The sequence below is a fragment of the Pelmatolapia mariae genome, linkage group LG3_W, assembly GCF_036321145.2.
Source record: "Pelmatolapia mariae isolate MD_Pm_ZW linkage group LG3_W, Pm_UMD_F_2, whole genome shotgun sequence".
In the NCBI taxonomy this organism is placed as follows: Eukaryota; Metazoa; Chordata; class Actinopteri; order Cichliformes; family Cichlidae; genus Pelmatolapia; species Pelmatolapia mariae.
In genome coordinates, this window is record NC_086229.1 from 88,856,994 (window position 1) to 88,871,355 (window position 14,362).

The following is a 14,362-nucleotide window of genomic DNA, read 5'->3' on the forward strand; positions in this document are numbered from 1 at the left end:
ACTCTTATAAGCTGATCAACAAGTCCTAATAAAAATATTGTGTTGGTAATGAACTAATCACACTTTTATATTTGGCATTTAGCTCCACAACAGCAGCCAGAGCAAAGCAGTGAGGTAAATCATTCTTTATTGCAATTTTAAAAGGTTTACGATTTAAGAGGAGGATTAAATGTGTGATTAATCTAAGAAAAACCTCAGGCTTCAAGCAAGGAAGAAAATCTCTCCTCTTATTGAGGAAAAATGTAAAAGCAGAGTTTCTGTCAAAGGTTACAAGCGCCACATTGTCACTAAATCTTTTTTAGACATCATTCATTGCAACATATTTTCATGTTACACATGCAGCCTGTTGCCCAGTTTCTTGCTAACATCACAGAAACTCAGAAACAAAGTAGGTCCAAATGATATTCACTGAATTTCTGCATCAATCAAGTGATTACATGATGATGTAATGTATATAGTCCGTTTTACACTGCTGGTATCACAGTGACAGCAATCAGACTGATTAATCTATTTATCACAGAGAATATTGAATTAATGAAATGAATTTGACTTTGATCTGGGCGCAGACTAATGTAGTGTCTGCATTGTCTTCATTAGACTGAAATACAGTCACACTGAGTAACCTCATGTATCATGGTTAAACTTTTGCAGCTCAAATGTGACGTTTGATTCTCCTGCCTGGCTGGGCCACTTCTACATATGAAAGCCTGGTCAGGTTCTACCTAGCCTCTTGACTACTGACACCTGTGGTAGATTTCAGATGCTCTCTAAATCACAAGCATCTGAAATCTAACATCAACTGGTTCTCACTCTACTTTTTTAAAGCCAAGTCCGATTATCTCTCATATGCTATCAGACTGACACAGTCAAGAATAGTGAAAGTACTGACTCTGTGTTTTTTTTGGTCTTCACCTACAGAATGTGGACTCTGTTTACCTGAACTCTGCAGCGCTGAGACTCCACCCACAAACACGTAGAAGCAGAAGGCCTGCAATAGAGACACAAGTGGAAACTCAAGTTGTTTATGCTGCCAGTGCATAGATCTGATTCTCCGTGTTCATGATGGGAAAACGTGTTTAGTGGTTTAGTCTTTATAACCCTTGACTAAACATTTTATGTCTGTTTTTCTGCCTTAATTTGTCTTCATATCAAATAAAATATGGGCATATAAAGTTACTTTATATCAAGAGTCAAGTGGTCTTCAGAGGAAAGGAGGCATGAGCGAGATACTGATCACTTCACAGGAAGAGACTTCACAGTGCGGTCTGAGCACAGCTGAACTCACAAGGCCTCTACAGTCAGTAATGGTTCACAGCAAAGTTTAAGAAGAGGCATTGAAGCTTGAGCTACTTGCTTTTAACTAGATAACGTCAGGCTTTGTACTTTCACAGACTTTAGAAAAATATTCCAAGACAGTAATATGTTTTATAATGAAATGTAATTGAAAATATATTTTTTGATCCTGCAAACTTTGATGAAAAGCAGTGTAAGAGTCACCAATAAAATCTCTGGAACAGTAAGAATTTGCTGATTTCTAGACTACAGATGATTAAGAAACAAAGAAAATCTTGCAACGGTTATCTCTTTGCTGATGGAAATGATGAAACCACAGATTTAAAAGTACAACATTACTACCACATAAGTGGTACTAAATGGACTAAATTTATTTTAACCCTGACACAGTCAGTGTGTATATGGGCAGCTTTCTTACTTGACCATGTTCTTGTGCACATTCTAGGGTGCAACAAATCTCATGCATCTCCCCCTGTTATTTTCCACTGCGGTGACAGCACTGTGTATCAGATGAACTGAAAACCACACAGACACTAGCCTTGAAAACCACACGCAACAAATGCTTTGCTGTTTTCACAGAAATGCGTTGCTTTCGTTCTCCTTTTTTTGCCTGCAACAGAGGAATGAACAAAGGTGTGACTTTAACCACGAGCAGAGGCTGGTTTCACTGTTTTCAAATGGATTAACTGATAGGGTTTTAGAGATTAAAAACAACTTCATAACATAAAACGTGAGTGAGCAGCAGTACTCTTTGTCACAGTACATTATTAGTGCCAGATTAGCTTGAGGTGACAGAAACACAACTGAAATAACAACTCAGGTTCTCCGAACACATGTTGTGACCCTAACTGCACTATCTGGTCTAATGTGGGAGGTGCCTGTGTGGGGGTGTGGCATCCCCATCTTAGGTACCGCCCTTTATTGTGTGGAACCAGTGACTCCATTTAGCAGTGAGCTCTGTTAGTTAAGCTATAGATGGACATTATTATTGTATTGTACAATCCATAGAATAAGACACAGCAATAAAAACACAAGCTGTAAAATCAATAAAGACAATAAATTAACATATACAACTTCTTCTGTTTACAGTAAGACACAGCTACAAGGCAAAGTTAAAAAGCTGATGACCGGTGACTTTTGAATTATTATTCACAAGTAGGAGATTTTGAAAATAACTTCATAAGGCAGCCAGTGTAACATTGCCAACAATGGTTTTGTCTACCAGTCAGGTGATGGTGCAGCAACATCAGCTCCAATCCTGATAATGCCGTGCCCAAGCCAACATATATACAGAAGCAGCAGTTATCCAGTTTGCATGTGATTAAAGCATAGATACCTATGTTATTCAATTCAATTCAATTTCATTTAAATAATCACAAGAATTGGCATCTAACCTGTGGGACACACTGACAACATTCAACATCAACCCTTTTCAAACTCATGATCCTGTCTGACACTCTCCACAACACTAGTCACACATTCTTCCTTAAAGATTACTATTACTCTAAGGGCGATCGTGGCTCAAGAGTTGGCAGTTTGTCTTGTAAGCGGAAAGTTGCCGGTTCGAGCCCCGGCTCCGACAGTCTCAGTCGTTGTGTTCTTGGGCAAGACACTTCACCCGTTGCCTACTGGTGGTGGTCAGAGGGCCCGGTGGCGCCAATGTCCGGCAGCCTCGCCTCTGTCAGTGGCTGTGGCTACAATGTAGCTTGCCGTCACCAGTGTGTGTGAATGGGTGAATGACTGAATGTGTAAAGCCCTTTGGGGTCCTTAGGGACTAGTAAAGCGCTATACAAATACAGGCCATTTTACCTTTTTTTTTTTTACTCCATTTCTCTTTATATCTACAATGTAGAACAGATCAAACCCACCTCCAGTGAAAGAAGAGCATGTGCAAAACAGGTGTAGCTATTGCAGTAAACAGTGTGTTAGATGGATGAGTTGTACAGGGAGATAGCCACAGGCAGGAATGATTTCCTGTGTCGTTCAGTGGTGCTTTGTGGTAATCTTAGTCTCTCACTGAACGTGCTCCTGTGGCTAGCCGGCACGTCATGGAGTGGGTGGGAGGAATTATCCAACACTGTCTTTATCCTCGATAACATTCGCCTCTCCATCACCACCCTAAGAGAGTCCAGCTCCATCCCCACAACATTGCTGGCCTTGCACATCAGTTTATTGAGTCTGTTATCATCAACAACCTTCAACCTGCTGCCCAAGCATGCAACGGCGTAGAGGATTGCACTGGCCACAACAGACTCGTAGAAAATCCTGAGCATTGTCCAGCAGATGTTGAAGGACCTCAGCTGCCTCAGAAAATAGAGTCGGCTCTGGCCTTTCCTGTAAAGCGCTGTGGTGTTTTTAGCCCAGTCCAGTTTATTGATATTGATATTGATATTGATATACCTTTATTAGTCCCACAAGGGGAAATTTCACGTTAAGGCTGCCGACCTATTGCACGCAATGGCGGCGCCATCGTACCCTCCGACCATATATACATTACACAAAAACATCACATGGGGAAGACAGGTCAGAGAGGTATAACAATGGAAAATGCACCACATGAGGAAAGATAAGGAGAAAAAATAACTCCCCCCAGACTGAGCTCCAACAGGGAGATCAGTTTGAGAACAGAAAAAAACACCTCTGCACATAGCACATGAAAAAACTCTTAATACACCAAAGAAACACATGACAAGCAACAGGGGTGGGTAAAGGGTGAGAGACAGCCAATGTAGACAGTACATCCGGGCCTGCAGCCTATGCGCTGGTCTCCATGATCCACTGTCAGCATCGGAAGGGAATAAGCGTCGAAGGCGTTTGGAGGGGGGAGGGGGGATGAGTGTATATCTGCATGTGTATATATACATGTCTGTGTGTGTGTCCAGAGTTCAGCTGAGACAGTGTCCTTCGCCCTGCCAGGCTAAGTAAACAGTCTTCCAGCCAACCCAGGTGGCCTTGCATAGAATGGGAAGAACAGTCTAAACACAGTCGTTATCAGGGTGTTGTTGTTCAGCTCCAGCCTTGAGACCGCAGCTGGCGCCGAAGGGGTCTCCGCATGAAGTAATGGTGGTTTTAACTTTAGTGCGAGCCAAGCCAGCTCCGATCAGCAAGAACCCTGTTATCATGGTTCCGAATAGGTAGATATCTTCAGCACTCAGGCTCACCCGAGCCCAGACTTCTCGTTGAGAAAAGGGTGTCAATTGCATTCAGGGACCAGCTGATCAAATCCATAATTCCTCTTTTAGGTTTTAGAGAACAGACTGTGAGAGAGTGTTCCAGGGAAAGTAATACAAAAAACACGAGACTAGACAAGGACACAAGAGGCTAAGCAGGGAAGCTAAGGGAGAGGAGAGGAGGAGGAAAAAAAGGTGTGACCGCCTTCGCCAAGAGCAAGAGAAGAATTTATTATTATTATTTATTGTCAATGTATACTACGAGGTATTTATAGTCATCTAAAATGTCAACATTGACCCCCTGGATTGAAACAGGGATCAAGCATTAAACTCCTTACTCTCAACTCCACAGGACACCCCCCTTTCTTCTTATTTGTCTTTGGCCAACTGTAGCACAGTTTCCACTTGCACCCTGTTGGCCAACAGCATCAGAGGTGGTTGTTGTTGTTAACTTAGACCCAAATATCTAATACTGAAATTTCATTCTTGATGAGCTGCAAGTTTGATTTGGTAAAGCATTCTGACACAATCCTACCAGTCTGGGCTTGGAACTGTCAGGGAGTAGGCTGGCTATTGCCCTTTGATTTTTTTTGTTACTAACTCAATTATTTGAATTATTTTAGGGCTTTAACTTGAAGTTGATGTTTTTTTAATTGTCAGTCAGCATATTTACATGTCTACATTCCACTATGTTGTCATGCAGCATGCTTACCGAGCTTCAGAATATTAGCTGATGAACTTAGAACTCCAACCTCTCTTTTTAATGCAGTAACATCCAGCTAGAATGAAAACAACATGATCGTGACCGAAATCATTTACTGAGTCCAGAAACTAGTGGTCACCAATGGTGACAACACAATGGTGACATGTACATACAGTCAGTTTCTAATAATCATGGGTCTGACCACCCATGATTGAAAGCTGAGTTTAAACTCAGCTTTCATTTTCATCTCAGTTAAACATTTATAAACCATGAAAGCATATACAAAATAATAAAGTTTATAAAGATCAATGTGCCACTTTCAACTAGTAATTCAGAATAAAGACCTTCCTATATATAACATTTATAACCATTAAATAGAAAGATCACAAATGTATCTTTTGCTGTTTATTGTTACATAAACAAGTAAATGTAACTATAACTCAAGTTTCCACACCAGCTTCACATGTAATCAGAAAAGCAGTTTAAAAAGTCTGAAAAAGAGGCTGAATTTCATACAGAAATCTAAAAATGTTAGATGGTGTCATGTCAAGAATGAGCACAAGAATCAACAAGAAAACAGTAAGACTTTAAACAGCTTTACAACTTTAGGATATAAAGTTACTTCCTCATCTCATCTCTATGAATGAATCTAAATATCATCCTTGGATAACTGCCAAAAAAAAGTGGCAGACCTCTGTAAATCCCCCCTTTCCCTTCTTTTATGTATCACACCAGACTTTTAGGGACTAAAATAGAATATTTGCTCGAAAGTCCAAGAGTTTTTGAGGAAGCTCATTGATAAGTGTCTCATTATTTGACTCTGTTTAATATGTTCTGAAATGGATGTAACATGGAATTATAAGTCTGTGAGTCTCGAAGCTCAGAAATCATAAGTGAAATATTTTCAGTTATCTCATAGTGAATAAAGCTAAAATATCTACAAATGCATTGCATTGCTTTGGCAGGTCATTGGCAAGATGAAAAAAAAAAAATCACCCCGCCCCTCTAAACCCCTTTATAAGAGCTGTGTGGTTCACTAACTGTCCGAGCAGTGAAGGATTAAACACACAATGAGGAGCTTCGTCTTGATAACAGCTTTGATTTTCTGCAGCCTCAGTAAGTACTGGCACATTACTGCTCCCAGCTTAAAATAAGTAATGGAATGAGGAGCACAACAGAATTTAAATGTGATTGTTAGAAAGCAGTGATGTAATTAAATCAAATGAAAAGTTGTTGCCCTGTTACAGCGTCTGTTGTACCGTACACTTTGAGTTGAATCTCATTTTGTCTTTGTTGTTTGATTCAGGATGGATCTTTATCTCTGGCTCTGAGATTCACACTATGAAGGTCCAGAATGGCGAAGACGTCACACTGCAGTGCTCCAACATTTCCACAAGTCCAACACATACAGAGTGGTTCAGAGTGGTCAACAAGACTAAAACGAGCTGCATCTCCTCCATGTTTGGGTCTCATGGCCAAGCTTCTTTCTGTGATGGATTTCAAAATGGAAAATTCAATATGAGTTCGAATGTCACTTCTGTCTTTCTTAAAATAACAGAAGTGAGTTTATCTGATGCTGGGCTGTATTTCTGTGGATTTTACGTGGATGTGCATATTATTATTTCCAATGCAGTAGAGTTAAGATTTGAAGGTAAGCTTTTCTTAGTAGCAGAACAGCCTGATGAGACTTTCAATGAGAACTGGAAGTCACAAAGTATTATAATACCCATGTTTCTTTACAGGTGGTGAAACATATGATGAAGAATTTAAGACTGAAAGTAAGATTATTTTCCTGTCTCTTTGTATTGTGATCGTAGTTATTTCACTATTGTCAGTATTATACCTGAAGTACACAGCCTGAAATGTTTCAGTGTAATTTTTTTGCAGAGTCTGATAAAATGATACACCTGATGAACATCATCCCAGGTGGTCTGACTGGTTTACTCATTATACTGGTCATCATTCTGGTTTTAAAAATCAGAACACCTCAAACAGGTAAAGTTGCTTGTCAAAGACAATTTCTATGGTTGCTAAAAATGAACTAATCACACTTTTATATTTTCAATTTAACTCCAGATCCCCAACCAGGAAACATCAAGGTAAATGTGTTTTTACTCACACTGTGTAAATTGCATGTCATGACTGAAAAGATTCATTAAACCTTGTAGTTATTCTGTGAATTATATCAGCCTGAACATGTTTTTCAGGCAAGCAAGCAATGTTGTCCTATCATTTCATTCATTTAGCTCAGCTGAAAAGTACGTGAATAATCAAAACATGCATGCAGGGAAAAGACTCAGTGATACATAAAAATAATAGCTGAATTTGAAAAAGTATAATTTAGGGTGGCCGTAGCTCAGGAGAAGGTCATCTACTAGCAAGAAGGTTGGTAGTTTGATGCCCGGCTGCTCCAGTCTGCATGCCAAGTATCGCAAGTTGCACTCTAGTGTGTTCAATGGAGTGTTACATAGAAAGGCAGAAAAAAAAGTGAATGACACAAATTGTTTAAAATGCTGAGTAGAGTAGAAAAGTGCTGTACATAAAGCCTTCAAATTAAAACAGTATTTAAACCCATTATTTGGAATCCAAGTTTCATTATTCATCTTGTTTTCATATTTTATTTTAAAACTCTTAAAATGTCACTTTAAATGAAATCTTTCGTCATATAACCCACAAATCCACTATTTCAGATTTTATTAAACTCTAATGTAACTAAATATGTTGATTTTCAGAATAAGAGTTTAGATGACCTGAACTACGCAGCTATGAGTTTCCAGACAAAACTCAAAAGAAGTCGCAGGCCTGCGACACACAGAGTGCTGGAGTCTCATGTTGTGTATGCTGCAACACGGTAGACAAAGAAGTGGATCTCATGCTTTATGATACTAACCCACTGATGTAGTTTTGTGTATGTGTTGTGGATGATGTGGCAAAACGTACTACCAAAAATAAAAATAACAAAATTTGCATTGAAGTTGTCTTTGTATCTTTACTTTTGTGCCTCTGTCTTTTTTATTGTGCATCTTTTCTTTTAAGTGTGTTGATGATGGAAAAGTTAATGATCTGACGCTGATTATGAACTTTTCTTATGAGGAATGTCTCATGGTCTGTTCTGGGAGGAGAGGAATAGACATGCTGATATATATTTTTGACACGAGTCCTTGGAAAATAAAAACATTTTTTCCAACTTTTCATCCATTGCTTTATTTCTCTTTGTCCACCTTTTGTGTGAGAAGAAAAACAGGTATTAAAGTGTAAATATAGAGGAGAGTTCAGAAATGACACTGATGACTGTGAAAATGTCTCATAGGGAGAGTCTAAATGTCTGCTGTGGAAGGAGTCAGGTAGTAAGGAAGAGAGCACAGTGTGATCTGAGCAAAACTGTGTTGAAAATCTAAAGTTGGAGTTTCTTAAACAGTATAAAAGCAACAGAATTACGATCTATTTAAACCAGCTGCTGTGTTTCCACATCTTAATTGTTTAACAATACAATAATTCAGTGCCTTGAGGTATGAGCAAAGAATACCATTTCCCTCCATCAGTCGCATCTGGCATTGTCAATCACTTCACAGACCATTACATTGCACAAGCTTTTTAAAATTCACACAAACATTTGTTAAAAATTAAACAACAAGAACAGATTTTGCTAAAGCATGAACACGTTTCTGATTTTAACAATCATTTAATGAGTTTTTTTGTCTGACATCATGAAACTGAGTCTTGTCTCGTTGTCAGTAGTAGAATATTTGACATGTTGGTTATTTATTTGTGCGAAAAATAAGCAACTGGGTGGTCTACTTATTGAGCATGCTCAAGAGCACAGTGCATGTCCCTACAACACTGAAATCAACTGTCAATGGAGCCGAGCATTGGGAGCAAAACGGGGAGGAACTTTGACTTCTCAAGAGCATGCTGGTATGGATGCTGGTAAGTTCAATTTGGAATTCAGGAAATGAATTAATTTGTGGATGACTGGTTATGCTTATCTGTTTCAGTCTGAATTACAGCTGAGTCTAGGTATTGAAGTTGACAAAGTATTGGCTCTGCAGGAGCGATATAATTTCAGCATGTTTTGTGTGTGTCTTGTGAGGATTGCTGATAACATGGTTAGTTTCAGCCTGCTGTCTGAGGACTTTATATAGGCTATAAGTTGTAGGTGTACCAGATAATACCAATAAGGCAAAAACCTTGACAGCTGTCTGAAACTCTTGTTTAATCACAAAATTATGCAGATGTTCAAAAAAGAAGAAGAAGTTGAAAGAAGCAAATACATTTCTGAGTTTTTTTAAAGTTTCCTCAAAAAGTTTAATCTTTCCAAGATTGCAGTTTTGTTCTGCACAAACTGAGATTCCCTGAGCCCATTAAAATATCAGTAAAGACCACCTTACTGTTACAAATGCAAGATGAGTGGCAGGTTAGAAAAATTGAAAGGTGTATGGCAAACCAATAATTGTATAAGGACAATACAGACACAGGAGTAGCTCACAACTGTGTTTCTCTGCACAAGATAAGACTTGTAAACATCAATTTGCACCAGTTATTTACAATCAAGTGCTGTGACAAAATCCAGCTACCAACCTATGTTAGAAGTTCTCCAGTATTGTAACTTGAGTAATAAAAGTCATCTGTCTGCTTTCCTGTTTAGTGTCACAGGTAACTACAACTAGATATCAGGTTTCACATGCACCACACAGCTGGAAGACCCTAAAAAGAATCTGTTGAACGAGGGACAAAAGTGAAAATGTTTGCAGGTCTTTGGTGGGATGGAGAAGAAAAGAAACACTCCGCCCCTCTGAACCCTTTTATAAGAGATGTGTGTTAGAAACTATCAAAGCAGTGACAGGATTAAACGCATGATGAAGAGTTTTGTCTTGATAACAACTTTGTTTCTCTGCCTCGGTAAGTATTGGCTTCTTGTTACCTTGTAAATTGTTAAATGATTGTCATTAAACAAAACTAATTGACAATTGTCCAGTCACAATAAGTTTAACACTGTAGAGACAGAAATTAATTTTGTGCTCTTTCATTTCAGGCTGGATCTCTGTCTCAGGTTCTGAGTTTCAGACTGTGGAGGTCCAGCACGGGCAAGAGGTCACACTGCAATGTTCCAACATTTCCGCCTATCCAACGCAGACAGACTGGTTCAGAGTGGTCAATAAAACTAAGTCCAGCTGTGTTTCTTCTATGTATGGATCTGACAGCGAAGCTTCGTTCTGTCATGGATTTAGCAACAGAAATTTTAATATGAGTTCCAATGTCTCTTTTGTCTTCCTTCAAATCAAGCGAGTGGATTTATCTGATGCTGGGCTCTATTTCTGTGGATTTTACATCAATGGACATACAGTCATTTCTAATGCAGTCGAGTTAAGAATTCAAGGCAAGATTGGAGTTAATGATCTATTTATATGCTTCTATGCATTTGTGTAATGTTTAGTTTTTCTCATCAATTTTATTTTTACAGTAGCATGAAATGAGCTGAAAGAGTAACAGAATATTATTATGCATAAAAATAATTTAATGGCCATGGTTCTTCACAGATACGGATGAAACAAATGATGGAGTGGAATTCAATGATCAAGTGAATGGAGTGGAAGTAAGCATCTTTTCCTTTCTCTTAAAAGTTAGGTTTAGGTTTTTAATTATATTAATATTTGAAATGAGTTCCAGGGTAACTTTGTTTTTTTTCTTTCCTTCATTTCATGCACATGGATTGTCTGTGTTTCTGCCTGTGTTTCTTTGAACTTTCCATAAATAAGCATCTAATCATCGCTAATAATATTATTGATCAACATTATAAGATAATACACAATAACACAGCTATAATAAACTTCAGTTTATAGGTTTGAAGTGTCTTGACAGAGAAATTAATGCGCTTTAAAATAATTTGTAACAATTCGAAAGTCCCTGTGGAGTATCAGCTGTCTGCTGAAAGCATAAGAGGCCCAAGAGAGTGGTCTTAAATTTCAGTTTACATTAATTTTAATTCGCTATATTTGTAATAGTCATAATACAAAGTAAAATTACATTTGTGGTTGCTTTACAGTGAAAGTGACTTTGATTTTGGTCATTATTTACAGGTTTTTTTTTTTTAATTAAAGACATAAACACCAATAATACAAATTAATGGAAGTTTTTACATATAGTATTCAGTGTACTCAGTATGAATATTCATAACCATAACCATTACTAATAATAATAAATCATGAACTAAACAAATAAACCCAAGTGTTTTAAATATGTAATAACGTTTGTTTTACCTGTTAGGTTTGGACTAATAAATAACCACATGAGTTTTGATATTTTGATTACATTAAAACTATCTAATCTTTTTTTAAAGGCATTTCCTGTTTTGTTATTTTTCAGTGTATGGATTTGTATTTGAGTTAGTAAATGTGACTTTTTGCATGAAAGCACATTAAAAAGTCTTTTGCAAATACAAGTTATTATATATATTATAGCATTTTAACAATATATTTTATCAGTCAATACTGTTTGCTGTTGCAGAGTCCAGCCTTGTGCCTGTGGTCTTTGCCACACTGGCTGTTTTCTTTGTGATGGCTGTCGTTGGTTTGGCTGTTAAGATTGCGCCGCTTTTTTCAGGTACATACAACAAGTGATTTATTAAGAGTTATTACATATGATACCATGACTTTAAACACTCAAAATGTAACTTTTTATAATATCTTTCAGCAGTGGACAAAGAACAGCATACTCCCAGGAACAAGGTGACGCTTTAAAAAAAATGCAAATTACATTTACTAAAAAAGCTAAGAATAGATCACTTGTGATTATGATGCCGTGTAAGAAATAATCATAACCACTTCAAAGTCTTCAAATATCCCAGGCCACTAAGGTCAGTGCAGAGCAGCATTGACAATGTTAGAGAAGGTGATCCAAATAGCATATTGAGTGTGAACGGGCTGGAATTATCATTATCATGGCTCTTTGTACCCTGCTGGAGCACTATGGTGCTTGGAAACTTTTTGCTTGAAATCTCTTACATGTTTCATTTTGCTCAGTTTTAGTTATATAGCAGCAAATCAAAACAATGGTCACCTCAAATTAGGTTGCAAATTAGGTGCAACTTTTTCACTAAATGAAAAAGTTGCACTTTGGAGATACATTTATTTCACACGTGCAGCTTATTGCATTGCTCCTTGTTGACCACGAAAGGACGCTCTGTTGTAAAGTTACAGCAGCATGAATTGTATATATCATATAGTCATAAATTCACTTAATGAAGTGTTTGAATCCAGTGGCTGGGCTCTTTCTATGTATGAAAGGAAAGCCTAGCCAGATCTGGTCCAGTGATAACTGGGACAGATTCCAGGTGCTCTACAACCCTGAATAGGATAAGGAATGGAAAAGAATTGAAGAAAAGCTCTCTTATCTTATTTTTATGTTACATTTTTTCTGTTCTGAAGATATCTACCAACCACTAAGAAGCGGGTAGCCCTGGGTCCATTTTGTGAAGAAAATACTGTACCTCAAACACCACATTTAGCGTGAGTGGACACAAAGTCTGAAGTAGAAACCTGGAGTTATTGTAAAGCGAAGTTGATAGTCCCAATCCCTATTATCTCTATCTGAAGGTTTCAAATAAATGTAATGAATGAATGCCACACTTATTTGGTAGTGTATCACTCAGAGGTACATTTAAAACAAAAATCATTTGGCTCTCTTTCTGTCTTTTTTGGCATCTAGCCTAGAATAATCTAGCATATGTTAAGACTGTTGCAGTCAAGGACAGTCAAAGTACTGAGTCTGTGGTTGTTTTGGTCTGTGACTGTAAATTTTTCACCTACAGAATGTGGACTCTGTTGACCTGAACTCGGTAGTGTTGAGACTCCACCCACAAACACCAAGAAGCAGAAGGCCTGTAATAGAGACACAAGTGGAAACCCATGTTGTTTATGCTGCCAGTGCATAGACCTGATTCTCTGTGTTCATGATGCAACAGCATATTTAGTGGTTTAGTCTTTATAACCCTGGACTAAACATTTTTTTGCCTTAATTTGTCTTTATCTCAATAAAACAAGGGCACACAAAGTTACTCATAGGGGGCGTCGGGTGGTCTTCGGGGGGAGGGAGGCATGAGTGAGATACTGATCACTTCACAGGAAGAGACTTCACAGTGTGGTCTGAGCACAGCTGAACTCACAACGCCTCTACAGTTAGTGAAATTTGACTTTCTGCTTTAGTTTGCATCAGCCTTTGTACTTGTAGACAGTTAAGGAAAAAAATATGTAAATATGGTATGCTTTGATGAAAAAAAAACTGTGACTGATGAATAAAGTCACTGCCAGAGAAAGACTTTTCACTCATGACAAACACACACACTTACGAGGACATTATACTGCCTCTGTTTTATCCAAATTTAAAATGAATGTCTTCATATGTGGCTCAAATTTTTCTTAGAAACAAAAATAGGCAAAAAAATCTGGTGATTCTTTGTTTTGGCATCCATCAGCTACCAATATGTCCAAATATCAGGTCAGTTCAGGTCCTAGGAGGTTAAAAAGAACGCTGTTGTTTCATTTTTGATGCAAATGATAAAACAATAAATTCTGTGGCAACATCAGTGTTTTTGCTAGAATTATTTTGTGTGGGTATATCCCTTCATATGTTTTTAGATATGTTCTTTAACTAGATTTGTTGAAATTGTCATTTTTTTAGTTGCCTCTATTTTATACTGACAAAAGGTGCAAATAAAGACACAGCCAGTGTTTATATGGGCAGCTTTCTTCCCTGACCATGTTCTATGTGCAAAGCTTGGCAAGTTTTATGCACTTCCCCCTGTCTTTTTCCACTGCAGTGGTTCTGTGTATAAGCCAAATAAAAAGCCACAGAAAGACTAGCCTTTGAAACCACAAACAAGACATCCTGTACTATTTGCACACAATTGTTTTTTTTCTACATTTTTTAACAGCCTGTTTTTTAACTAGCAGGTTCCTTTGTCAAAAACTACAAAGTACCAAAGTGACAGAAAGGCAACTCAAATTACCACTCGTTTTTGTCTGAATGCTTGCTGTAAAACTAACTCCTCTATATAGCAATGTGTCATTTGTGAATGATCAGCTCTAAGAGCCCATCTGGATAATCACATGCAAAGACATACTGGCATCGTACAATAAAGTGGAAGAAGGAAGTGGGGCAGATGCTGGAGTGGAGCTCATTTCCCTTTCATATCAGATAT

General features: G+C 37.9%; 1 protein-coding gene across 1 annotated transcript; it reads left to right on the forward strand.

Annotated features, from left to right (window-relative positions):
* Positions 1–6,236: 6,236 nt before the first annotated feature.
* On the forward strand, positions 6,237–8,021 carry LOC134624085 (uncharacterized). Its single transcript, XM_063469068.1, has 6 exons — positions 6,237–6,282; positions 6,473–6,817; positions 6,909–6,954; positions 7,052–7,161; positions 7,243–7,265; positions 7,899–8,021. Exons 1-6 carry the CDS (start codon positions 6,237–6,239, stop codon positions 8,019–8,021), a joined length of 693 nt encoding a protein of 230 aa, XP_063325138.1.
* Positions 8,022–14,362: the final 6,341 nt, after the last annotated feature.

What these genes read in the sequence shown, in the direction of transcription:
- LOC134624085 (XM_063469068.1), top strand. Translation starts at nt 6,237, where the DNA reads ATGAGGAGCTTCGTCTTGATAACAGCTTTGATTTTCTGCAGCCTCA. An exon ending in AGTAGAGTTAAGATTTGAAG is followed by an intron (nt 6,818 to 6,908) that starts GTAAGCTTTTCT and finishes GTTTCTTTACAG; the next exon opens with GTGGTGAAACATATGATGAA. An exon ending in CCCAACCAGGAAACATCAAG is followed by an intron (nt 7,266 to 7,898) that starts GTAAATGTGTTT and finishes GTTGATTTTCAG; the next exon opens with AATAAGAGTTTAGATGACCT.